Below are 26,087 nucleotides of genomic sequence, written 5' to 3' on the forward strand. Positions count from 1 at the left end.
CATCGGACATCATGTGTAGGGGATGATCAGGCTTCCTCTTCCTTGCCATAATAATCTGCAAGTGCTGTGACATTTATTGACATTAGAAACGTAGAGAATGGTTTTGAATTAACTATAATATGACATTAATTGAACTAATACAATTACAAAGACAAAGTAAATTAAGAAACTGAACATTAACTCCAACCTTGGCCTAAATTCAATTACTGATGTTTATTTGTAACAACCCTCATACTGTTTACTGATTAATGACTGATTGATTACCGTTAATCACCAATTACTGTTAAACGGAACTAATAATGACTGATAACTGACTGACTGAAATTGGAAACCGAATTGATGGAGTATATGTTAGTTAAATTACATCCTATTTGTTTGATTGTATGAATATCTGTTCATGCTTATATGTTTAAACTACAAATTGAAGGCCTTATCGGCGGCCGAATCCAAAATTGATTGATGTTTAATGATCAACATAATTTATGTGATTTTGTGGTGTATTTACCTGAAAATTGATTAGGTATGATTAAATTAGATTAAATTAAGCTAATTAAAGAGTTGGACTTAATTACCGAACTGCCACCCTTAGTAGCCCACTCAATACACACACTTGAGCCTTATGTACACACTTGTAGAACATTTCATCAGCCATTTCTTCTTGTTCTAGCCGACCTTAGAGAGAGAGAGAGACTTGAGGAGTTGATTTCATCTCAATTTTGCTTATGAATTGTTTGGAAATTGAAGAAATTGTTGAAGAGATTGCATGGTTGAGCTCCCTTCTTGAACTACAAGACTTAAGGTAGCTCCATTGTCTTCTTGTTCATGTTTTGAGTTGATTGTTGTATGGTCCATGTTAAATTGTAGAGCTAAGTCATGATTTGGGTCATTAATGGTGAATTGAAGCTCAATCTTTGCATGCATGTTAGTATTGATGAGTTTTGAGGTTGTAGTCCATGTTTCATCACATGCATGTCCATCTTTTGGTCATACTCCATGAGTTCATCTTATTTTTGAAGGTTTGAGCTCTTTTGAAACAGCATTAAAGCTTTGAAAATGATTTGAGTCCATGCATGTTTGCATGTTCATATTGTTCTTGAAAAATGGTTTGAAATTGGGTTTGAATAAAACACCCTTGGGCTTTGATTTCTCAAATTGAGTTTTGAATCATGTCATTCTATATGTTTGCAAGAGTTTTCCAGAAAATGAGCCCAAGAGGATCGGTTTAGAGTTGTTAACAACTTGAGTTTGAGCTTGGAGGTGCAATCTGGGTTTTCCAGATTTCGCACTTCCGCTCGAGCGGGGGAAGTTCCGCTCGAGCGTGGAATTCGAGCATCCAGCATCTCTCGGCACTGTTTTACAGTCCGCTCGAGCGGAGGATCGGGCGCTCGAGCGGAGTCATGTCTCGAGCTCGAGCGGGCGTCGAGCGGAGATTTCACCCATCCAGTACTTTCACAGTACGCTCGAGGGGGAAAGTTTACGCTCGAGCGTGTACCTTTGTTGCATGTCCGCTCGAGCGGGACTCTGTTTTTTTGAAAATGCTTTTAAATGTACATCTTTGCATCCTCATCCCATTCTAGGCATTCTTAGGCCTAGTTTAAGACATCTTGTTGAGGATATAGATGTAGAACACACCAAGGCAAATTAGGGATTAAGTTATGAGATTTCCCAACTGTGTAGCTTAGTGTGTTCAACCTGTTAACTGTGTAGGGTTGGCGACTGGGGAGACACGCTCTAGCATACTGTAGCCCGAACTCTGTGAGTAACGATTGTGTAAAGATATGTTCACAAATGATTATCTTCTGATTACTGAACTGAACTGTTTACTGAACTGATATTGTTTACTGAATGAATGTATGTCCTTTATTTCTGAACTGTACTGTGGCATCCTTAGCACTACTGTTTACTGTCACTGTTACTGTTACAGAGATCTCTGTCGGTTCCCTCGTGGAGCCACTACTGTTTACTGATTGATGGCCATCATTACTGTTCGGTCTTTTAAGACCTACTGTTACTGTTATGCTAATGGATGTACCACATATGACTGTTTACTGTACTGAACAACTGAAATACTGATTGAATTGAACTGTTTTCATTACTGTAAGGACATTCATTCTGAACCCCTTTACGCATTATGTTATTCGCTGGGCTTTAGCTCACTGTTTATATATATATGTAGGTGCTCAGCCACCAGATCGGAGCTAGGAGCGTGGGTTAGACTCCAGTTTTGTCAAGCCAGCCTTTGTGCCTCACTGCGAGGTTCCGAGCCTATCTGCTAAGGCTTAGGGGTGTTTTAAGAATTCCCCCTTCAGTACTGTTTCACTGTTTTGTATAGACTGACTGTTCACTGTACCGCTATCTAGGGTTGAGTCCCTAGTTTGAATGAATGTAAATATTGTGCATACTGTTCTGTACTGTTTATATATGAATGCATGAAAAATCTTTTTGGCATACAGACAGTCACAGCTCATTGGACATTGTTTAATTACTGTATTGGCTTCCGCCAGGCCCTGTACTCTGTTTTACTGTATTACTGTTCTGCAGGCCTTCGGTAATCTCAGATTACTGGCCGGTTACGGTGCTAAACCCATAGGGCCGGGTTTGGGTCGTGACAGAGTGGTATCAGAGCGATACTTAATCACGAGTTATACCGCACACACGTGTCCAAATGAGCTATAGGGTGTCCTAGAAAAGTGATTAGGGCATTTCATGAACTTGAAAAATGTGTGGTTATGTTATGACTGAATATCTGCTAATGTGTTAAACTGGTAAACAAATGATTGCTTATGTTTAAACCTGTTATAACTGCTTATAGTGAAAATGGATAACGCAAACACTGCAAATGAACCTGAATCCTCGTCTACCGAGGCAAGAATGGAAAGAATGGAAAGAATGATGGAACTGATAACTGCTAGACTTGAACAACAGAACCAACAGCCTCCTCCTCCTCCTCCTCCGGTACAGCCGGAACCTAATGTGAATGTGAATGATGGGGATATAATTGCTCTGACCCAGAAGTTCAGCAAAATGAAACCGCCATCCTTTCAGGGAGGCCTTGAACCGTTAAAAGCTGAAGCTTGGGTTCTGGAAACAGAGAAATTATTTGAAGTGTTTCCGTGCTCGGAAGCGAACAAGGTATTGTTAGCTACCTTCACCCTTTAAGAAGAAGCTAGAAGGTGGTGGATGTTGATTCGCGATACAAATGCTGTTATGACTTGGGCTCAGTTCAAAGAGTCTTTTTTTGAAAAGTACTTCCCACAGTGTGTCAGGGATAGGAAAGTGACTGAATTTGAGCAACTGAAACAGGGCACCACGTCGGTTGCCGAATACGAAACAAAATTTACTGAACTTGCCCGTTATGCACCGCATATGGTGGATACTGAGTATAAGAAGGCCAGAAAATTTGAAGGTGGCCTTAATGTTGCAATTCTGGATCGAATAAATGTTTTGAAACTACCGACTTTTGTGGGTGTTCTCGACCGGGCATTGATGGTCGAGTCGAACATTGCAGCAGTGAAACAATCTGAAACACCAACAACTGAATGGCATGGTAAAAGGCAGGGTTTCAAATTCAAGAAAGGCAAGCACAACCCAGCCAACAAGAAAAAGAATACGGGGTCGACAACTAGCCCCAGCCAAGGAAGTGGGTTCATACCACCCTGTTCTGAGTGTGGCAAGAAGCACAAAGGGGTCTGCTACAAAATATCTGGAGCCTGCTACAGGTGTGGCAAAGTGGGCCACATGGTTAAAGACTGCCCCTCTGCTCCACAAGCCAGTAGTAAAGCTGCACCAAGCGCAGCAGCATCAACTGTAGCACCAAAGCCTAACCACAGAGCTACCGGGAAAGAGCCTGTGAGGCAAGGCCGAGTGTTCGCACTAGTACCGGGAGATGTGCAGAATACCGAGACCGTTGTGTCAGGTATTCTCTCTATTTGTACACAAAATGCATATGTATTGATTGATTCGGGGTCTACACATTCTTATGTATCCCATGCTTTCTCACGGAAATTGAATAGACCCTTAGAACCTATGAACTATCTGTTAGCCGTATCATCACCCGTAGGGGGATCCATGACATGTGCTTATATGTACCCCGCATGTGAAATTATTGTTGGGGATGTGCATCTGTTTATTGATTTACTGCCATTGAACATTGATCATTTTGATGTAATATTGGGGATGGATTGGTTACAAAAATATCATGCCACTATAGACTGTGTAACGAAACAAGTAGTTTTCCGTCCACCTGGTCTACTTGAATTTGTGTTTAATGGGGTTGGAGTAGTACCTCCCCCGTATCTGATTTCATCTGTGAAAGCTGTTAAACTGATTAGAAAGGGATGTAAAGGGTATCTGTGTTCTGTATTGACTGTGTCTACTGATGATAGTGTTAAGACTGATGTGAACTGTATTCCTATAGTCAGAGAATTCCCAGATGTTTTTCCAGATAATCTTCCAGGGGATTTGACTGACAGGGAGATTGAATTTACTGTTGATGTGATTCCCGGAACACAACCGGTTTCTAAAGCTCCTTACAGAATGGCCCCAACTAAACTGAAAGAATTGAAAGTGCAACTGCAGGAACTGCTGGATAAGAAGTTTATCAGGCCCAGTACTTCACCCTGGGGTGCACCGGCTTTGTTTGTAAAGAAGAAAGATGGCTCACTGAGACTGTGCATTGACTACCGTGAACTGAATAAGGTAACTGTAAAGAATAAATACCCATTACCGCGTATCGATGACCTGTTTGATCAATTACAGAGTGCGCAAGTGTTTTCCAAGATTGATCTTAGATCGGGATATCATCAACTGAAGGTTAAACCGGAAGACATTGATAAAACTGCTTTTAGAACGAGGTATGGACATTACGAATTTTTAGTTATGCCATTCGGAGTCACGAATGCACCAGCTGCATTTATGGACCTCATGAACAGAATTTTCAAACCATACCTTGATGACTTTATTGTTGTATTTATTGATGACATATTGATTTACTCCAAAAGTATAGAAGAACACGAACAACATCTGAGACTTGCCCTACAAACCTTAAGAGAACAGAAACTATATGCTAAACTGTCTAAATGTGAATTTTGGCTTGATCATGTTATGTTTTTGGGGCATGTTGTTAGCAAAGATGGGATTTCTGTTGATCCGCAGAAAATTGAAGCTGTAGTGAACTGGCCTAGACCAACAAATGTGACTGAAGTCCGAAGCTTTTTGGGATTGGCCGGATATTACAGAAGATTTGTCAAAGATTTCTCCAAGATTGCTTTACCGTTGACTCAACTGACACAAAAGGGGACGTCATTTGACTGGACTGACCAAAGAGAATCTGCTTTCCAGGAGTTGAAAACTCGATTAGTGACTGCACCGATTCTCACCTTACCTTCAGGTACGGATGGTTATACTGTATTCAGTGATGCTTCTCATAAGGGTTTGGGATGTGTTTTGATGCAGAATGGGAAAGTTATTGCTTATGCTTCCCGACAGTTGAGACCACATGAAAAGAACTACCCGACCCATGATCTGGAACTTGCTGCAGTAGTATTTGCACTGAAAATCTGGCGTCACTACCTGTACGGGGTGACATGTGAAGTATACACCGACCACAAGAGTTTGAAATATTTCTTCACGCAGAAAGAACTGAACATGAGACAGCGGAGATGGCTAGAACTGATCAAAGATTATGACCTACAAATTTTGTACCATCCGGGAAAAGCCAATACCGTTGTCGATGCATTGAGCCGGAAATCGATTGGGAACTTAGCATGTTTGCTCACAGGACAGAAAGAGTTGCTTTGTGACCTTGAAAAATCTGAAATTGAAATTGTTTTGAGAGAACAAGGTGGAACCTTAGCTGCTATTTCTGCTCAACCGGCACTGATTGAAGAGATTAAAGAAAAACAGCAACTGGATGACTTCTTGAAGAAGATCATCGAAGAAAGAGAATCTAAACCGAGACCGGGATTCAAATTTGAGAATAATGTGCTGAAATTTCAAGAAAGACTGTGCGTACCAAATGATACTGAACTGAAAAGAAGAGTTCTGCAAGAGGGCCACAACTCAAAACTGTCTATCCATCCAGGGAACACGAAAATGTACCAAGATCTGAAACAGAATTTCTGGTGGCCGGGAATGAAGAAAGAAATTGCCGACTTTGTGTCCAAATGTCTTCATTGCCAACAGGTCAAAGCTGAACACCAACGACCTGCCGGATTATTGCAACCCTTACCCATACCAGAGTGGAAATGGGAGCATATCACGATGGATTTTATCGTTGGATTGCCTCGCTCCAGAAAAGGTATGGATTCTATTTGGGTTATTGTTGATAGACTAACCAAATCTGCTCACTTCTTACCTGTCAAGACAATCTATAATGCGGACAAATTGGCCGTTATCTATATTGATGAGATTGTAAGACTGCATGGAGTACCTGTGTCTATTGTTTCTGACAGGGATTCGAAGTTTACATCGAGATTTTGGCAAAGTCTACAGACTGCATTGGGTACTGAACTGAGACTGAGTAGTGCCTATCATCCTCAGACAGATGGACAGTCAGAAAGGACCATCCAAACTCTGGAGGATTTACTGAGAATGTGTGTCCTTGATTTTCAGGGAGATTGGGAAAGTCATCTGCCATTAGTTGAATTCGCCTACAACAACAGTTACCATTCGAGTATTGGTGTGGCGCCTTTCGAGGCATTGTATGGCAGAAAATGTAGATCTCCGATTTGCTGGGCAGAAGTTGGAGATGGGCCTTTGCTTGGGCCCGAGATTGTTTATGAAACCACTGAGAAAGTGAAACTGATACAGCAAAGACTGAAAACTGCACAAAGGAGACAGAAAAGTTATACAGATGTCAGAAGACGAGACAGAGAGTATGAAGTGGGTGATCACGTTTTTGTGAAAGCGACACCGATGAAAGGCCAGACTCGTTTTGGAGTCAAAGGCAAGTTAGCGCCAAGATACGTCGGACCGTATGAGATCATTGAGAAAATCAATCCGGTGGCGTATCAAGTTGCGCTTCCTCCTGAAATGGAGCATATGCATAATGTTTTCCACATTTCGATGTTAAGAGACTATCTCCGGGATCCCTTCCATGTAATAGAGCCTACCCACGTAGTGTTGAGTGATGACTACACTTACGAGGAACGGCCTATACAGATTGTAAACAGACGGACCAAGAAACTGAGGAACAAAGAGATCCCGCTGGTGAAAGTTGACTGGCAAAACCATGGTGGCATGTATGCCACTTGGGAAAGGGAAGATGACATGGCCAAAAGATATCCTGAGCTGTTTCCACTGAATCCTGTTTTCTTCCAGAATGAAGGTAACTCGAGTTTAGAGGACTAAACTCTTTATAAGGAGGGGAGACTGTAACAATCCTCATACTGTTTACTGATTAATGACTGATTGATTACCGTTAATCACCAATTACTGTTAAACGGAACTAATAATGACTGATAACTGACTGACTGAAATTGGAAACCGAATTGATGGAGTATATGTTAGTTAAATTACATCCTATTTGTTTGATTGTATGAATATCTGTTCATGCTTATATGTTTAAACTGCAAATTGAAGGCCTTATCGGCGGCCGAATCCAAAATTGATTGATGTTTAATGATCAACATAATTTATGTGATTTTGTGGTGTATTTACCTGAAAATTGATTAGGTATGATTAAATTAGATTAAATTAAGCTAATTAAAGAGTTGGACTTAATTACCGAACTGCCACCCTTAGTGGCCCACTCAATACACACACTTGAGCCTTATGTACACACTTGTAGAACATTTCATCAGCCATTTCTTCTTGTTCTAGCCGACCTTAGAGAGAGAGAGAGACTTGAGGAGTTGATTTCATCTCAATTTTGCTTGTGAATTGTTTGGAAATTGAAGAAATTGTTGAAGAGATTGCATGGTTGAGCTCCCTTCTTGAACTACAAGACTTAAGGTAGCTCCATTGTCTTCTTGTTCATGTTTTGAGTTGATTGTTGCATGGTCCATGTTAAATTGTAGAGCTAAGTCATGATTTGGGTCATTAATGGTAAATTGAAGCTCAATCTTTGCATACATGTTAGTATTGATGAGTTTTGAGGTTGTAGTCCATGTTTCATCACATGCATGTCCATCTTTTGGTCATACTCCATGAGTTCATCTTATTTTTGAAGGTTTGAGCTCTTTTGAAACAGCATTAAAGCTTTGAAAATGATTTGAGTCCATGCATGTTTGCATGTTCATATTGTTCTTGAAAAATGGTTTGAAATTGGGTTTGAATAAAACACCCTTGGGCTTTGATTTCTCAAATTGAGTTTTGAATCATGTCATTCTATATGTTTGCAAGAGTTTTCCAGAAAATGAGCCCAAGAGGATCGGTTTAGAGTTGTTAACAACTTGAGTTTGAGCTTGGAGGTGCAATCTGGGTTTTCCAGATTTCGCACTTCCGCTCGAGCGGGGGAAGTTCCGCTCGAGCGTGGAATTCGAGCATCCAGCATCTCTCGGCACTGTTTTACAGTTCGCTCGAGCGGAGGATCGGGCGCTCGAGCGGAGTCATGTCTCGAGCTCGAGCGGGCGTCGAGCGGAGATTTCACCCATCCAGTACTTTCACAGTACGCTCGAGCGGGAAAGTTTACGCTCGAGCGTGTACCTTTGTTGCATGTCCGCTCGAGCGGGACTCTGTTTTTCTGAAAATACTTTTAAATGTACATCTTTGCATCCTCATCCCATTCTAGGCATTCTTAGGCCTAGTTTAAGACATCTTGTTGAGGATATAGATGTAGAACACACCAAGGCAAATTAGGGATTAAGTTATGAGATTTCCCAACTGTGTAGCTTAGTGTGTTCAACCTGTTAACTGTGTAGGGTTGGCGACTGGGGAGACACGCTCTAGCATACTGTAGCCCGAACTCTGTGAGTAACGATTGTGTAAAAATATGTTCACAAATGATTATCTTCTGATTACTGAACTGAACTGTTTACTGAACTGATATTGTTTACTGAATGAATGTATGTCCTTTATTTCTGAACTGTACTGTGGCATCCTTAGCACTACTGTTTACTGTCACTGTTACTGTTACAGAGATCTCTGTCGGTTCCCTCGTGGAGCCACTACTGTTTACTGATTGATGGCCATCATTACTGTTCGGTCTTTTAAGACCTACTGTTACTGTTATGCTAATGGATGTACCACATATGACTGTTTACTGTACTGAACAACTGAAATACTGATTGAATTGAACTGTTTTCATTACTGTAAGGACATTCATTCTGAACCCCTTTACGCATTATGTTATTCGCTGGGCTTTAGCTCACTGTTTATATATATATGTAGGTGCTCAGCCACCAGATCGGAGCTAGGAGCGTGGGTTAGACTCCAGTTTTGTCAAGCCAGCCTTTGTGCCTCACTGCGAGGTTCCGAGCCTATCTGCTAAGGCTTAGGGGTGTTTTAAGAATTCCCCCTTCAGTACTGTTTCACTGTTTTGTATAGACTGACTGTTCACTGTACCGCTATCTAGGGTTGAGTCCCTAGTTTGAATGAATGTAAATATTGTGCATACTGTTCTGTACTGTTTATATATGAATGCATGAAAAATCTTTTTGGCATACAGACTGTCACAGCTCATTGGACATTGTTTAATTACTGTATTGGCTTCCGCCAGGCCCTGTACTCTGTTTTACTGTATTACTGTTCTGCAGGCCTTCGGTAATCTCAGATTACTGGCCGGTTACGGTGCTAAACCCATAGGGCCGGGTTTGGGTCGTGACATTATTAAATATCAGTCTATTTCCATATCAAGTGTTTCTCCTTCTGCGGCTTCCCTCACCTAACCAACTTCTTCATCACGGAGCATTATGTTTTCTTCTAATTGTTGGCTCATATATGGCTCGATTTCTGGATCAGTCGAATTCATATTAAATAAACCTCTTTGAGACATCTTGACCACTATTTACCAGTCTGGTTCTAACGGGTCTGCAACATACCAAACTTGCTCTGCTTGGGATGCCAAGATGAAAGGTTCATTGGTAATTCGATCATCTCGGTGCAACAAATGATTGAAGTTGACTAACGTGAAATTGAAGACATCTTGTATCTTCCCGTGTATGTTGTCAATCCAATCACACTTAAACAATACATGCTTCTTCTCATTGGAATATCGAATCTCAACAATATCTGTCAATTGTCCATAATAGTACACAGACCCCACATGAGGATTCTTGTCTTTCCGACTAGCATAACTTATGGTATCTGCCTTCAAAGCTACACCACAATTTTATGTGGCTCGACGGTCATCCATGGCCTTTACTCGATACCGAAACCCATTCATTATATACCCGTTGAACCTCATTGCCAGGTTATGAGGACCATTTGCCAATACAGTAATCTCTTCAGAAAATGTGACATCACTAGTCCTTCGCAAAGTTTGAACCTATTTTAAAAAATAAAAATTGTAAAATTTAAAATGTAATTCAACTTAGGTAAATAGAATCTGTAGATTTAAATACATACATGTTCGTTGAACCAAATATGAAAAGTTTCAAAATGTTCACGCCGAAGCTGATGATCGTCAACACGAGGCATTTTGACCTTAAGTTCTTCAAGGTGTTTGTTGTGTAGATTGAAATTTTATCAAAAAACAAAATTTGGTTCAAAATTCAATGAAACATAATAAAATATTGAGTGAGTGGCATAACTTACTTTATGAATGGTTGAACCGTGGATGTATTGAAAAAGACATACCAATGAGTTTGTGCCCAAGAACTATTATCAAGATAAAAGCTTGTGATTTCACCAACAACATGACCCAGATTATCATCACCACTGTAGTTCCTCACGGGTCGATTAGATTTAGTTTCCACATCATTGAGATATTGTGCACAAAAATTCATGCATTCTTCCATAAGATATCCTTTAGCAATTGAACCTTCTGGATGAGCTCTATTACGCACATATTGCTTCAAAGTAAGAAGATACCTCTCAATTAGATACATCCATCGAAACTGAATCGCTCCACCCAATAATGCTTCGTCAGCTAGATGTATAGGCAAGTGCTTCATTATATCAAAAAAAGTAGGAGGAAATATTTTCTCTAGATGACAAAGTGTTACGGCGATACGATCTTGAATATATTACAAATCCGTCGCACAATTCACTTTGGAACACAATTGTCTAAAGAAATTGCTCAATTCAATCAAAGGTTCAATTACATTCTTCGGTAACGATCTTCGAATGGCCAATGGAATTAGTTGTTGCATCAGAATATAACTATCGTGGCTCTTAAGACCCCCAATACTTCTATCATGTAAGCGCACGCGACGCGATATATTAGATGAATACCCGTCGGGAACTCTAACTTCCTTCAATACTTTCAAGAACAAATCTTTCTCATCCTTGGTCATCGTGAATTGTGCTGGTGGTAAATAAGCTTTATTCGACCCTCTTAACTGCAAATGTAGGGGTTTTTTAATATTCATTTCTTGTAAATCACGCCGAGCATTAACACCATCCTTCGATTTTCCTGCAACCCCTAATATTGTCCACAACACATTGTCACAAACATTCTTCTCTATATGCATCACATCGAGGTTGTGTCTAATTAGATTGTGCTCCCAATATGGTAGTTCATAAAAGATACTCTTTTTCTTCCAGCTATGGGTGCGATGTCCAGCTTTCTCATTCTCTACTTGTCTCCTATGCCTCTCCTTAAGGTCATCCTTCTTGTATTGGGTTAAAATACCCTCAAATTTTAATTGTAGCAGCATCTCAGTTCCAGACAACAATTTTGGTTTGAATCTGACTTCCCGACTACCATCAAATGATATTTTATCCTTTTGGAATTTATGGTCACTAGGTAAAAATCTGCGATGACCCAAGTATGATTGTTTCCTACTATGCTTCAGCCAACACGATGTAGTTTCCCTATTGCAACAAGGACATGCATATTCACCTTTAGTGCTCCATCCTGACAAGTTTGCATATGCAGGAAAATCACTAATTGTCCATAGTAAAGCTGCATGCATTTGAAACATTTGATTTGTTGATGCATCAAATGTGGAGACACCGTCATTCCATAGTTCATTCAACTCCTCAATCAACGGTTGCATATACACATCAATCTTGTCACCAAGTCCCATCGGGCCGTCAATAAGCACAGATAAAATTAGAAATGGTTGTTTCATGCACATCCATGGCGGTAAGTTGTATGGAATGAATACAACAGGCCAAGTGCTATGAACTATGTTCATCGTCCTGAATGGGTTAAAACCATCAGATGTTAAGCCAAGCCTTACACTTCGGCAATCATTACTAAAGTTAATATTCCGACGATCAAAATCTTTCCATGCAAGGGAGTCTGCAGGATGCCTAAAGACACCGTCATTAGTTCGTCCCTCTGCATGCCATCTCATTAACTTAGCCGTCTTGGATGACATAAACAACCTCTGCAACCTTGGCTTTAAAGGAAAATACCTCATTTGTTTTGCAGCTATTCGTTTGCCACCGTTGTGAGGACCATTTGAACCACCATCACCATTTGATTTCCATCTTGAACTGTTGCATATGACGCATTTATCAAGATTGGCGTCCTCGTTTTGAAACAACATGCAACTGTTGGGACATGCATCCCACGTCTCATACGTGAAGCCCAAATTTGTTGTGACCTTTTGAGCTTTATAATATGAGTCTAGGAGTTTCACACCCAACGAGAACGCCTCATTCAATAACTTAAGCAACTTGTCAATAGACTTGTCTGTCCACTGATTAAGCACCTTCAGATGTAGAAGTCAAACAATGAATGACAAAGATGTGAACTTCTGACAACCCGGATACGATTCACTTTGTGCATCTTGAAGAAGTTTGAAATACTTTACAATCTCTGCATTTGGACCGAGCTGGGGTTCAGATGCATGGGCATCAGGTCCCTCTGGTTCATTACCCTCAACACTTGTACCGGCATGTGGATTTTCCATAGCCCCTTGTATCATCCCAACCATATCGTCCCCAATGTCTAAATTAGCCAATGTTTCATTCTCTCGATTACCGTGCAGAGATACGTAAGATTCCCAATGATTAATCCAATGTTTGTACTTTTTTAAAAAACCATTCAAAATCAGATGCTCCCGCACACCCTCTCGTACAAGATGGTATCGATTCTCACATTTTTTACACAGACAACTAATCATCGAACCTTCAACCCTATTGGTGTAGGCAAACACAAGGAATTGATCAATCCCATTAATGTATTCCTTCGACATCCTATTTGGCAAATCAATCCAACTCTTATCCATCATATGTACTTCCCTCAAATGCACACTTCACTTCTTTTGTAATCTTCTCAACAATATATATAAATATATTTAAATGCCAGCCATTTTCTACATGCATATGTGTTTCCCACTATTAATTTGCTTCAGGCAAACTTTCTGGGAGATATACATCTGACATGCAAAATAAATATGCCCTAGAAAAAAAATATAATTACAACAAATGTAAGTCATAATGAGATGTAAGGGTAAAAATATAATTACAAGACATAATATCACATATTAATTAGGGAAGAGGGGATTGATAGCTAAACAATTAATAGCTTTAACTTAGGCACCAACCAAGAATGTCCTTTTCAACCTAGCTCTGTGAATATCTTCCCTGGAGACAAAAGAATGGTACCTAGGTTTTTTTTCCTCTTACATTTTTTTTAAATCATTCAATTGCTTGCTGTAAATATATATATATATATATATATATAGGTACATCGGAAAAAATTGAACATTTGCTGTAAATTGAGTTTAAGTGGAGAGACTAGTGAATATGAATGATAATTTCATACCACTTTTAAATTTCATACAAGATTTGGTGAAGGATTGGAGATGCTCTTACGTTAGCTATACATTCTAGGTCACTTTTCAGCAATGTTAAATTGAGAAAGCCGTGTTGGCCCTGGAGAACCACAACAAGTATTTGTAGGAACACCTACCTTTTGGAATAATTCTCCTGCCAAAAGTGCTTGATTAACACCTTCAGGAGCTAATTTATATTCCTCCAGTGTGCCATTTTCGTGTTAAGATACCAGTCACTATTTAACAAAATTGATGGCTGCTGTAATAATAGAAACTTGAGTCATGTTGAACCATGTAACTACATAAACCACATGAAAATTGATTAAACCCAAACAAAAAGAATCTTCAATGTAAATCTTCCACATTATTAAAATTAATCTTGTGTGCATTATTAAAATTTTCACTTCATAATATATTTGGAAGTTGAAGACATAACCTGAGAGTACTCCCCATCTCCAAGTTAGGTCTATAAAGACAGGAGTTGAACAAGACATGCAAGGATAAAGTTTTATTGTAATGTTTATAAAGTTATAAACTGAATGAGCATTAGGCAGCCGTTCTATATGCAGATAAAGACTCACATTTTTCATGTTCAAAATAGGGAAAGTACACTCAATTATTCAGTCAAAATTTGATAATTCATTAGTCAATCAGGGAAATTTAAAAGAAGAAGAAGAAGAAGAAGAAGAAGATAAGCAAAGGAACCTGGAAAAAAATGTATATCTTTTTGAAGTAAAGAAAATTTCAGAAAACAAAAGGTATACAAATATATGATGTATGAAAACTTAAAAATAAAAAAAAAATGATGTATGAAAGCAGCAATCCTCTGACAAAGCGTATGTTCCCCCAAACTATACCACACACACAAATACACACTCATACTCGCAACATGAATCCATAAAGCTATTAAGTTAATCATTCAACAATTCAACATAAAAAATAAAATAAAATAAAGCAATCATATAATAGTAAAAATCAACCATTTGTAAAACCCAAAAAAGTATTTCCAATGCAATTGAAAAAACCAACCCAGCACAACACAACGAGCACATAACCATTTAAAACATGCATATCTGTAAAGGAATCATTTTCGAATAGTAGCAAATTAAGACATTGAAAGGAAAAAGACGAACCATAGACGAAACAATTAGACCCTTCTCTTTTGGAATGCTTTTACCCACTAAAACTTCATGAATGGCCATTCACAGTCGCTCACAGTCGCTCGTCACTCGTCGTTCACAATTGCGGCTGCTCGTCACTCCGGCGAAGGCCGTCGTTCACCCTCGTCACTCTGCAAAGGCCGTCGTCCACCACTATTTTGATTTTGAATGATTTTGATTTGAGGATTTTGGGGATCAATGGATTGGGATTTTGGGTATTTTAGGGATTCTGGTTTCAGGGATTTTGATTTGAGAAATTTGGGGATTTTAGGGACTTTGACCGCGAATGGGATAGAAATAGCAGGATATATCAAATATTCATTTATTTGCGACGGCATATTTCAACCGTCGCAAATGATCGTTGTTAGGTTTTTTTTCTTGGCAACCCCATTTGACAAAACTCCTTTCAATTGTACTTAATTTCGCACTTTTTATTTCAGTGAGGCTATGAGTGTTTAGATGCGAATCCAACTCGAATTGTGCCTTGCAGAGAAGTTTGCGATGTTAATGCTTTCAAGATTGCCACTTCGCTGATTATGACGGGGATCGAGCTGCCCGGTTAGCTCGCGGGGGTCGAGGGGGCAACGCCCCTTGGCGGGTCCGGGGCAACGCCCAGTCGGGGTCGAGGGGCAGCGCCACCGAAGCAAAATGCAAAATTGCATTCGAAGTTGCATGTCCACCCTTGCTCGCTCGAGCGAAGACTGCGTCTGGCAGAAAACCTGAAAGAGATGGCGAAGCTTGCGTGGCTCGAGCAAAGCCACTTATGGAAAACACGCGTTTTTGGTTCCTCGCTCGAGCGAGAGAGTTTTCGCTCGAACGAGCATCGCGATTCAAATTTCTATAAGTATGGGTTTCTGTCAGATTTTAGGATTACTTCTCCAGATCTTCTTCTTGGGTTATAGGGTTTATATCTGGGGATATTTTGCTAGTTTTCTTTGATGTTTCATTGAGTATTTAACTAATGGTTTAAGAAGCATACATCAAAGGTTCGTTTGTTCATTCTATATAAAACAGAGAGTTGTTCTTCGGTGGATTCTGAAGAATTTGAGCCTAAAGCTTTGGTGGATTCTAGAGTGACTAATCGTAAAGACAATTCCGAAGTGAAGACGGGGTTGGAAGAGAAACATAGGGGTTGGTTCAATTCGAGCGTAGATTCGCTAGGTAATTGAGAGTATACCTGTGTAATTCATTTATATCTTCTTAGTGGATTGTTTTGTGACTATTGCCCGTGGTTTTTTTATCACAGTTAGAGGTGCTCCAATTGTGGTTTTTCCACGTTAAAATCGTTGTGTCGATTTGTCTTGATTGTTTGATTGGGATTGTTATATACTGCTTAAAATTGATACATAATCACAAATCAACATCTAGGAGATTTCTAGATTTTTCAATTAACGAATGAAACGACGGCGTTTTATCCATCCTTTTTTGCGATGGGCTTCTGCCGTCACAGATGGGCCACCATTTGCGACAGTAACTTCTTACCGTCGCTAAATAATACGTTTTACGACGGTATACCGTGCGTTGCCAATGTTCCTGCAATTTTCTTTTTACAATCTTTAGCGACGGAATCATCCTCGTCGCAAAAGGCCATTTTTTATCGACGACATATACACGCCGTCGCAAAATACTTTTTTGGCGACGGTAACTATAATGCCCCGTCGCAAAAACGTCCGTGTTATTTGCCAGGTTTTCTTGTAGTGATATTTCATGTCAACAATCATTTTTATTGCATCTTAATCAAATGGTCATATTCTTACTCATCAAACATAAAAATAGATTCGTATACATTTTTAGTGTTGAGGAATGCTTTTACTAATTGTGCTTCTACTCATCAAACATGAAAATAGATTCGTATACATGATTTTATTGTAGTTTTTTACTTATTTTTTTCACATTTTAAAATGCAAAATTAGTAATTAAATTTCTATATTGAAGTTTTGCTAATATTTTATTCATAAGTAATATAATTTATATTTTTTTTAATAATTTACTCTTTTTTTTTTTGGTATACATTAGTTGTTAGTAGGAAAAGTGGGCATTACAATCCATAAGAATTTAACTGTTGTTAATGCAAAATTACTATATAGAATCAATCACAAAATCATATATTGCAATAGTTCTACATTTTGCCCAATAGAGAAAAATGATGAAGATTTCTATGATAGTATTTAATTTTTTTTTCTATCCTTTTTAATGTATATTGAAGACATAACAAAATTATAATTTGTCTTCTATCCTGTAGTAGTTCAATTTCCCCATCTGTGATATTCATGCATAGACGAACTTCTTAAAATAGGTTGTTAACTAAAGTATGTTCTGAGGTTGTTAATTCTGTGTCAATTAATTTTTCTTTATGGCAATTATTATAGCGATCCCGATTTTGACCCGACCTTTGATGTATTCCAGACTCGGGTTTGGTGGTTGAATATTGTATCCATGTCTTGTTTTTCCCTTTTGACTCTTTGTGTTTGAGTTTTGGGACTTGTTGGGCGAGTTTAGAATAGGTTGGTCGTTAATTGGTTTAAAATATTGCTGCCCAGATTTTGGCCTCTTCGCTTGAGCGAGGCTTCTTATGCTCGAGCGAGCTTTTTGTAATTTGCTTCTTGCACTCGAGCAAGGTTTCTTGCGCTTGAGCGAGAATTAGGAGTTCTCAGGGTTTTTTTTTTCCCAGACGCAGCTTTTTGGGGGAAGGTGGAGTTTTTCACTTGAGCAGGGTTTCTTGCGCTCGAGCGAGCTGGTGTTATTTGTTTCTTCGCTCGAGCGTGCGTGTGCGTCTATGGCAGACATGAAGCTTTGCATTCTGTATTCGAGCGATGCTTCTTGCGCTCGAGCGAGGTCATTTGTTGTGTCTGGTCGCTCGAGCGACAACTCATTCGCTCGAGCGAAGACCGCATATATCAGTTCGCAACAGAGATATTTTACTTCACTTTTTGATTTCTTTTCATCCCAAAACCCTAACCCGGCACACTCTCTCTCTCTACAAATACACCTTGATTTGGGGATCTCTCAACCCTAGTCCCTTGATTAAAAAGGTAGAGCATTGTGGGGGACTTCCATTTCATCCAAGCCAAATCAAGTTTGGTCATCTTTGACGTACTTCTTCTTCTCTTTTGGGCTTTTACACTTGAGGTAGGGATCTTCTACACTTGTTTATGATTTTTAACCTAGGTATTTGTTGTTATAAATATAAGGTGAGATTTGGGATGTTTGGAGAAAACTTAGGGTTAGGTTCAAATTTATGAAAGAGGGGTTTTTGTGTATTGTTGTATATTTGACCATGGGATTGGGATATGATGTGACTTTGTGTTAAAATAGATAAATTTGACCTTTGGGTTAGTATTAGAGAAAATGGGAAATTTACCCTAATATGAGCTAAATAATTATTTGATATAAATAATGGAATTGGTGTGAGAAATATGAAATTGAGAAGTTGTGTGAATGAATGGTGTAGTTATAGTTGTTTAATCACTCACCTATAGAAAATTTGATAATTTATCTGTTGATAAATAATATATCTATTTAGAAATATCTGTTTGGGGCTATCGGTGAAGGATATCCATGATTGTTATAGAAATTGTATGTGGATTAAATGAATTGAAACTAATCAATTAAAGTATGTCATTGAATATGACGATGTAAGTAAAGCATTGAATATGTGTTGTGAATAATCATTGCATATGTAATGGTTTTTAAATACATTGTATATGTATCATTGTTTGGGGGGAGATAGGGATGGACTCCATTTATAATTAAGTTGGTTGGAGTGTCCAGGGTGAAAGTCCCGAAATCTTGTGCATATATGGGTGCCGGTTCCCTGGGATAAAAATTCCGTAAAATGGCAAACTTCATACCTTGTGTGTATATGGGTGCTAGTTCCCTCGGACGAAAATTCCGTTAAATGGCAAAATCGAAGTGTTTGAATAATAGTAGTATTGAGTTGTGAATCACTGAGTTGTAGCCTCATTTTGGATTATTTAGATAACAATAAGCTTGTCTCATGAATTGGCTCGGAAATTAATTGAATTAATACGAATTGGTTAGATGGAAATGGAATTGAGATGTGGGTATTAGTATTGACGAATATGGACAGAATGTGAGTTGGTTATGAATGTGGAACGTTTACTTGGCACTTTTATCTTAGTTAAACTTCATATATTGTGTTAGGCTATTTCTACTGGGCTTTGGCTCACCCTACTTGGGAAACTATTTTCAGGTACCAATGCCATGCTCCTTCCAAGGACATAGCTTGGGAGGACTTAGGAGCTAGAGACCTTATTATGTTATTTGACGTTTGGATGTTTAAATGTTTATTCAAGACAAAGGCTTTACATGTATTGAGCTTATGACTCCCTCTTTTGTTGTAACCAAATAATTTCTTGGAAAGATGTAAGCCCGAAGGGTATTCGCTGATGTTAAACTCTTTTGTATTATTACTTCATGTAATGAAAGGATTAATCACACTCAGATTTATGTAACTGTTATTTATGCTGTTGTGGATCATATCTATGATATTATATTTTGGGGGCGTTACAATTATTAAACCTCATTCTGCCTTCTTACAGTTATATTTCATGTCAACAATAATTTTTATGTCATCTTAATCAAATGGATTGAGGTTCTCATTAATCATTAATGGTTATATTTTTGCTCATCAAACATGAAAATAGATTCATATACATTTTTAGTGTTGAGGAATGCTCTTACTAATTGTGTTTTTATTTTTATCCTTCTGTCTCAGATTTATTCAATTTTGCTTCTTAAGAAGATACTCAAGTTAGGAAGTCTCTCATTTGCAATTCTTTATTAGTTCCTCACTTTCTTTCTTGAATTGCAGTGTGTTAATGAATAAACTCTCTCAGATTTCTTTAATGCTCTGCAATTTTCATGTTTGGTCTTGGAATTTTCAATAATTTGATTAAACATTAAGCTTTTAATGTTTGGTTGGAAAGAAGTCTAATATAGTGTGTAGAGTTATGTATCTTGGTATATAGCGGTTAAATTTCTAGAGAATACTTATGTTTTTTTTTTTTCTTTTGAATAATGATATACAAGTCTACTTTTTATACCCACTTTATAGACCCAATGATATGTCAAGAAGATGATTGGTTGATAATTAGATAATATTTAATTATCAACCAATCCTCTTCTTGACATATCACTGGACCTATAAAAGTAGTTCTAACTTTTTGGCCTGAATAGCTATTCTTTTCTTTTTGATTTTACAAAGATTTTGTTGCAGTTTAATTTTGTAATATGATAGGTCTTTCTCTCTCTTTTTTCTTTTTCTTTTTCTTTTTCTTTTTCTTTTATGAATTTAGAATTTGAAGGGAATTTGTTGATTGAAAGGAAAAGGGAACATTAAAAAGTTAACCAGTTTTATATGATGACCTTTTTATTTTTGAATAGGCAAACGAAAAGGAATAGGAAAAGGCCAAGGCAATGTCTAACGGAAAAGAAAATGCAACTTCTTTTGACAAAGGAAAGGAAAATGTATGTCCAATGGTATATTTTTCAACATTTAAAAAAAAAATATTTATCAAGGAAAACAAAGCCAATCATATTGTTAAAGTGAATATCGATCATGTATATTTTTAAAAATGTAAAATTTGTGTTGTCAATTTTTTTTGTGTGGATTTTTACATTTTACTAAAAAATCAAGAGAACGAAAAAAGGAATGGTTGAAATTTATTTTTCAATGCTCTTTGTTTTTGTACACTCAAACAAAGTATTTTTAGCTCTCTTTAACATTTCCAAAAAAATAATTGTAACCTTGATCAACTCCAAAGAAAACTTTATAACATTTGAGCAAAGGAACAGAGGAACATAGGCATAGAAAATATTTCTAATTTTCTTAAAATTATCATGAGGTAAGAAGAAAGAGAAAACAATAATTAAAAAAACAAATTATATAAAAAAATAAAAGGGAGAGGGAAAATGAAGCAAAATAAAAAAGGAAGCAGGACAAAGAAAATGTTTCCAATATTCTTAAAATTATCACAAGGCAGGAAGAAAAAATAAAATATAACTAAAATAACAAAATTATTGAATCAATAAATAAAATAGTAGACGATAACATTTGTATTTTAGGTACCAACGATATAATGTTCACATTTTAGACACACAATAATAATGTTATATCAAAAGCTACATTGGCCCAACGTACACGGCGAGAATGGGAGAAATTAAGAGAATTTATTCAACCAAGACAAGCTTCTTTAATACCGTGTCGTCGTAGTCGTGCTTGCTTCGAACTAGGAACAAAGGCAACTGAGGATACTTAGTCGACTCAAAAACGAACAATTGTGGCACATCCTTCCACATATTCGTTCTTAATGCCAAGGACATCTTTAGCTTCACAAAGGAATTGGTAAAAGATTGTATTTAATTCTTCAAATACACACTCTTACTATTACCATTCTATTTTAATTTACATAGAACCAATATTTGTAGGCCTACTCTTATAACTTCTTCCCTTCGAGAGGATCTATGTACTGATGAGGAATTAGAGGATATGCCAATGAGTCCAATGGTTGGTACTCGAGCACATATAAATTCATGTCGTCATTCTCTTGGCAAGATAGATGCATTATGTCCTTTCTGTTCAGCATTACATTGGATGGATGGAAAATGAGTAAAATCATCTCCAAACTGTCCTCTATTCGGAACATGTTGTTCAAAAGGAAATGTTAAGCTTCCTCTGCTTATTACACCCCCTTCACTTCTTCAAGCATTATATGATGGGAATGATGATAAATCAAAATCGTTTCGACATTATACTCGAGTGTATAATGAAACCAATGCTTTTACAAGTCATGGTACTACATTAGATCCAAGAGTACTTACTGGAAGAGGCCCTACATCATTCACTATCCATGGGGAATTGCGACATCGAACAAGATCACTATTACCACAATCATGGCAAGATGCAGCTTGTGTGCAATTGTACATTTATGATCCTGATTCAGCTTTAGAAGTTCGCAATCGTAGAAATCCTCAATTAAGAAGAGATGTTCTAAAAACTATTCAAGATAGTTTACTACAAGTTAATGCATTCGTTGCTAAATTTCTCTAGGCTCATGCAATTTTAAATCAATTAGCCTCGACAAGACGAAATTTATTTACTCATCTCTACTATAGTTCAATAACAGATCGACGATGGTATAACCAACCAACTACAGATGAGATTGCAGTTGTAATACCAGGTGATGGAACTAAGGTTAGTGGAATGAAAGATGTTATTTTACATCTACAAGGAAATAATGAGCTAATGCAAATCAATGAATGTTACCCAGTATATTTGCCATTACATTATGTTTTATTATTTCCACATGGTGAGCTTGGATGAGAACCTGAGATGAAACTATGGGATGCTCAACATGATTAGCCTTCAACTGATTGGCATACTTAAATAGAGTTTTGTAGTTATCGTTTGTTTGAACGACCCACAGAGTATTCGACAATTTTGAGAGCTAGAAAATTGTTCCAAGAGTTTTTGGTTTGGGCCGCAATTGAACAAAATAGGTTGACTTACTACAAGCTTAATCAAGGGAAAATCCGTGCTGAACTTTACCAAGATTTGACAGATATTGATCAAAATGACCTGCGACCCAATCAAATTGGTCAAAGGTTTGTTTTGCCATCTTCATTTCCTGGAGGTCCTAGACATATGTTTGAAATCTTTCAAGATTCAATGGCTATCACACGATACAACCAACATCCAGACATTTTTCTCACCATGACTGCAAATCCTAATTGGCCAAAAATTACTTCAGCATTATTACCGCACCAAAAACCTATTGATCATCCTGATTTAATTGCCTGTGTTTTTGAGTTAAAGAGAAAGTGCTTGATGAAGGAGATAAAAGCAAACCGGGTGTTTGGTAATAAAGTTGCACATGTTTTTACAATTTAATTCCAAAAACGAGGCCTTTCTCATATCTATGCACTTCTATTTCTTAAGGGTCTAGACAAAATTCGGACATGTGCTCAAGTAGACAAATTGGTTTGTGCAGAATTTCCAGATCCAAATGATGAACTTATGCTTTTTGAAACTATTAAGTGTTGTATGGTACATGGACTATGTGGTGCTCGAAATCCACAAGCACCATATGTGGAAAATGGTAAACGCACTAAGAGATATCCTCGAGCGTTCGTAGAAACAACTACTATGGATCAAAATGGATATCCTATCTATCGTTGTTGCAATAATGGTCAACTTCATATTGTGATGGGGAAATAAGTTGATAACAGAGATGTCATACCATACAATACATATCTTTCTAAGCGTTTCAACTGTCACATAAATGTGGAAGTTTGTGCCGGAATGAGATGTGTCAAGTATATACGCAAGTACATTTACAAGGGTTATGACCATACCACGATGGTGTTGGGATTGATAAATGAGATCCAACAATATCTCGATGCGAGGTATATTGGACCTCTAGAAGCTACTTGGCTAATATTTGGTCATCCATTGCATGCAGAGATACTAACAGTTGTACGCTTAGCACTTCATTTACCTGGAATGCACCGCGTTCTTTTTAATCCTAATGAATCATTAGAAGTAATTGTTTCTAGAGCTAGGCAAAAAATGTCAACTCTTATTGGTTTTTTTGCATGTTGCGCTTCTATGGAAGATGAATGTCCATTCACTCACCAATAATTTTCACAACATTTTGTTTGGCTTAATTCAAAAAATAGATGAAAACCAAGACAGCGGGGATATGCAATCGGTAGAATGTACTTTGCTAGCCCTAATTGTGGTGAGAGATTTTATTTGCGTTTGCTATTAACTGTTGTCAAAGGTCCAAAATTGTTTCAATGCTTACGCACGATTAATAATGTTTTGCATGATACGTTTAAATCAGTATGTGTTGCAAGAGGACTTTCAAAAGATGATGAAGAATGGATACAATGCCTTAAAGAGGCTGCAGAAAACTGCTCATCAATTGAAGAGATTGTTTACTATTATTCTTACTCAGTGCTGTCCACTACAACCATATGCGTTATGGAATCAATTTTCAATACATATATGTGATAATCTTGCACATAAGATTCGAACTTTGTTTGCCATTTCTAAACCAACTGAGGCTCAAATTGAAGACTATGGTCTATATCTTTTCAATCAAATGCTCTAAGAATCCGGAAAAAAGTTTAATTGACTTCCCACCAATGTCGTAACCTTCTACAAATTGGAGTGCAGTAGTTGGTAACAAGTTGACATTTGAACATGAACAACTACAGAATGAGGCACAATAGATAGATGCATAAATTATTATTGATCACCTCAATAATGATCAGTGAACAACTTATGATACAATCATTTCCTCAGTCTTTGAAAATAAAGGAACTATTTTCTTTTTTAAATTGAGGTCCAGGAACAGGGAAAACGTTTTTGTACAATACGATTGCACTAAGGTGTCGTAGCTTGGCCATATTGTTATTACTATGGCTTTATCTGGAATTGCATCATTGTTATTGGTAGGAGGTCGCACTGCTCATTCAACATTTTTTATTTCGTTGGATATATTGGAAAATTCAATTTGTGGATTTAGCAAGCAATCATTACAAGCAGAATTGTTTAGAGAAACAAAACTTATAATATGGGATGAAGTTCCTATGCAGCATAGACATTGTGTTTAGACAGTTGATCACACACTTCGGGACACTTGTGATAGTGAAAAGCCATTTGGGGGTATCACTGTCGTTCTTGGTGGAGATTTTCGACAAATCTTACAAGTTATAACCAAATGAGTCCGTGAGCAAATTGTAAATGCATCATTAAGACACTATTTTCTATGGAAGGATATACATGTTCTATCTTTAAATTTGAACATGTGCTTGAATCATGTAAATCTTGAAAATGCTAATTTTGCAAAGTTCTTGATGGAGGTAATATTTCTTCAAACTTTTTCTCTATTATATGGTTCTTTTAAATTGACAAAATACATTTACGTTTATGTACTTTAATTGATTTTACTTACTATTTTATTTATTTATTTTTATAAATAGATTGAGACCAATTCTCAAGAAATTGTTAAACTTCCATCAACAATACACAAATGTCAAGATCTAAAAGACATAATCTCAGTAGTTTATCCGCAACTAGATGTGGCAATGACATCGACTGCAACATTTTTAACTAAACGTACAATACTTTCTGTACGGAATGATGATGTCAGTGCTATCAATACTGCTGCATTGAATATTTTTCCCGATAACACATATACTTATTTGGCAGCAGACAAGATGTCTGAAGATGATGAAATTGATCGTACTATAATAAATAGATATCCTAATGAATATTTAAATTCATTAGATCCTCCTAGGCTATCGGCTTTTAAGATAGAGTTGAAAGTGGGTTGTCCTATAATGTTGTTAAGAAATATTGCACCAAAAGATGGACTGTGCAATGGCATAAGATTGATGGTTTCTAGATGCAATACTCGCATAATTGAAGCTCAAATTTTAACTGGAGAAAAAATTGGCAATTTGGTATTTATTCCAAGGATATCCTTGACACAATCTTCTTTAGAAATGCCTTTCCGAATGACAAGACATCAATTTCAAGTTCGATTGGCATATGCCCTGACTATTAATAAATCTCAAGGGCAATCTGTGAAACTTGTTGGAGTTGATTTGCGCACACTAGTGTTTAGTCATGGGCAACTGTATGTGGCCCTATCTAGATGCACATCTTTTGATAGTATAAGTGTCCTCCTTCCCAATGACGATCCAGATTCTACTACAAATATTGTTTATCTTGAAATTTTGTTATAGTGTTACTTATGGATCAAACCACTTTTGTTAAAAAGGTACAATTTTTTTATTGATAAATTTGTTTATATTGATTACAAATTGTTATTTTTAAAATATTTTACTATATATGTTGACTTTTGTAGGATTGGGTTAAAAAATATATGGAGCTCAAAAAGATAAATACAATTAGATTGTTTCGATGGGGATATAACAAGGTAATTTCAATTTGAAAGTGTTTTGATATATATATATATAAAATTTCTTTTACTAATATACTAACTTTCTTTATTTTCATAAATTAGTAGATTGTCGTGTATGCTCTTCACTGGGGATACAT

At 37.3% G+C, this 26,087-nt stretch overlaps 2 protein-coding genes across 2 annotated transcripts; both read left to right on the forward strand.

The window, feature by feature from the left end:
* Positions 1-15,190: 15,190 nt before the first annotated feature.
* LOC114314596 (uncharacterized) lies at positions 15,191-23,231 on the forward strand. The gene is made up of 6 exons (XM_082880714.1): positions 15,191-15,360; positions 21,443-21,525; positions 21,673-22,023; positions 22,141-22,323; positions 22,441-22,872; positions 23,005-23,231. Exons 1-6 carry the CDS (start codon positions 15,191-15,193, stop codon positions 23,229-23,231), a joined length of 1,446 nt encoding a protein of 481 aa, XP_082736840.1.
* A 141-nt stretch (positions 23,232-23,372) lies between these two features.
* On the forward strand, positions 23,373-25,771 carry LOC114314597 (uncharacterized). Its single transcript, XM_082880715.1, has 3 exons — positions 23,373-23,555; positions 24,797-24,883; positions 25,004-25,771. The coding sequence occupies exons 1-3, from the start codon at positions 23,373-23,375 to the stop codon at positions 25,769-25,771; spliced, it is 1,038 nt and encodes a 345-aa protein (XP_082736841.1).
* Positions 25,772-26,087: the final 316 nt, after the last annotated feature.

Source organism: Camellia sinensis, chromosome 7, assembly GCF_055761805.1.
Source record: "Camellia sinensis isolate YWXY chromosome 7, ASM5576180v1, whole genome shotgun sequence".
Lineage (NCBI taxonomy): Eukaryota > Viridiplantae > Streptophyta > Magnoliopsida > Ericales > Theaceae > Camellia > Camellia sinensis.

Bases quoted from the DNA above. Each gene is read 5' to 3' on its own strand.
- LOC114314596 (XM_082880714.1), top strand. From the start codon at position 15,191: ATGGATTGGGATTTTGGGTATTTTAGGGATTCTGGTTTCAGGGATTTT. The intron at 21,526-21,672 runs GTACTCGAGCAC...GTTGTTCAAAAG, and splicing joins GCCAATGAGTCCAATGGTTG to GAAATGTTAAGCTTCCTCTG. The intron at 22,873-23,004 runs GTAATAAAGTTG...TGGTTTGTGCAG, and splicing joins AAAAGCAAACCGGGTGTTTG to AATTTCCAGATCCAAATGAT.
- LOC114314597 (XM_082880715.1), top strand. From the start codon at position 23,373: ATGGTGTTGGGATTGATAAATGAGATCCAACAATATCTCGATGCGAGG. The intron at 23,556-24,796 runs GTAATTGTTTCT...TTTCTATGGAAG, and splicing joins ATCCTAATGAATCATTAGAA to GATATACATGTTCTATCTTT. The intron at 24,884-25,003 runs GTAATATTTCTT...TTTTATAAATAG, and splicing joins TTGCAAAGTTCTTGATGGAG to ATTGAGACCAATTCTCAAGA.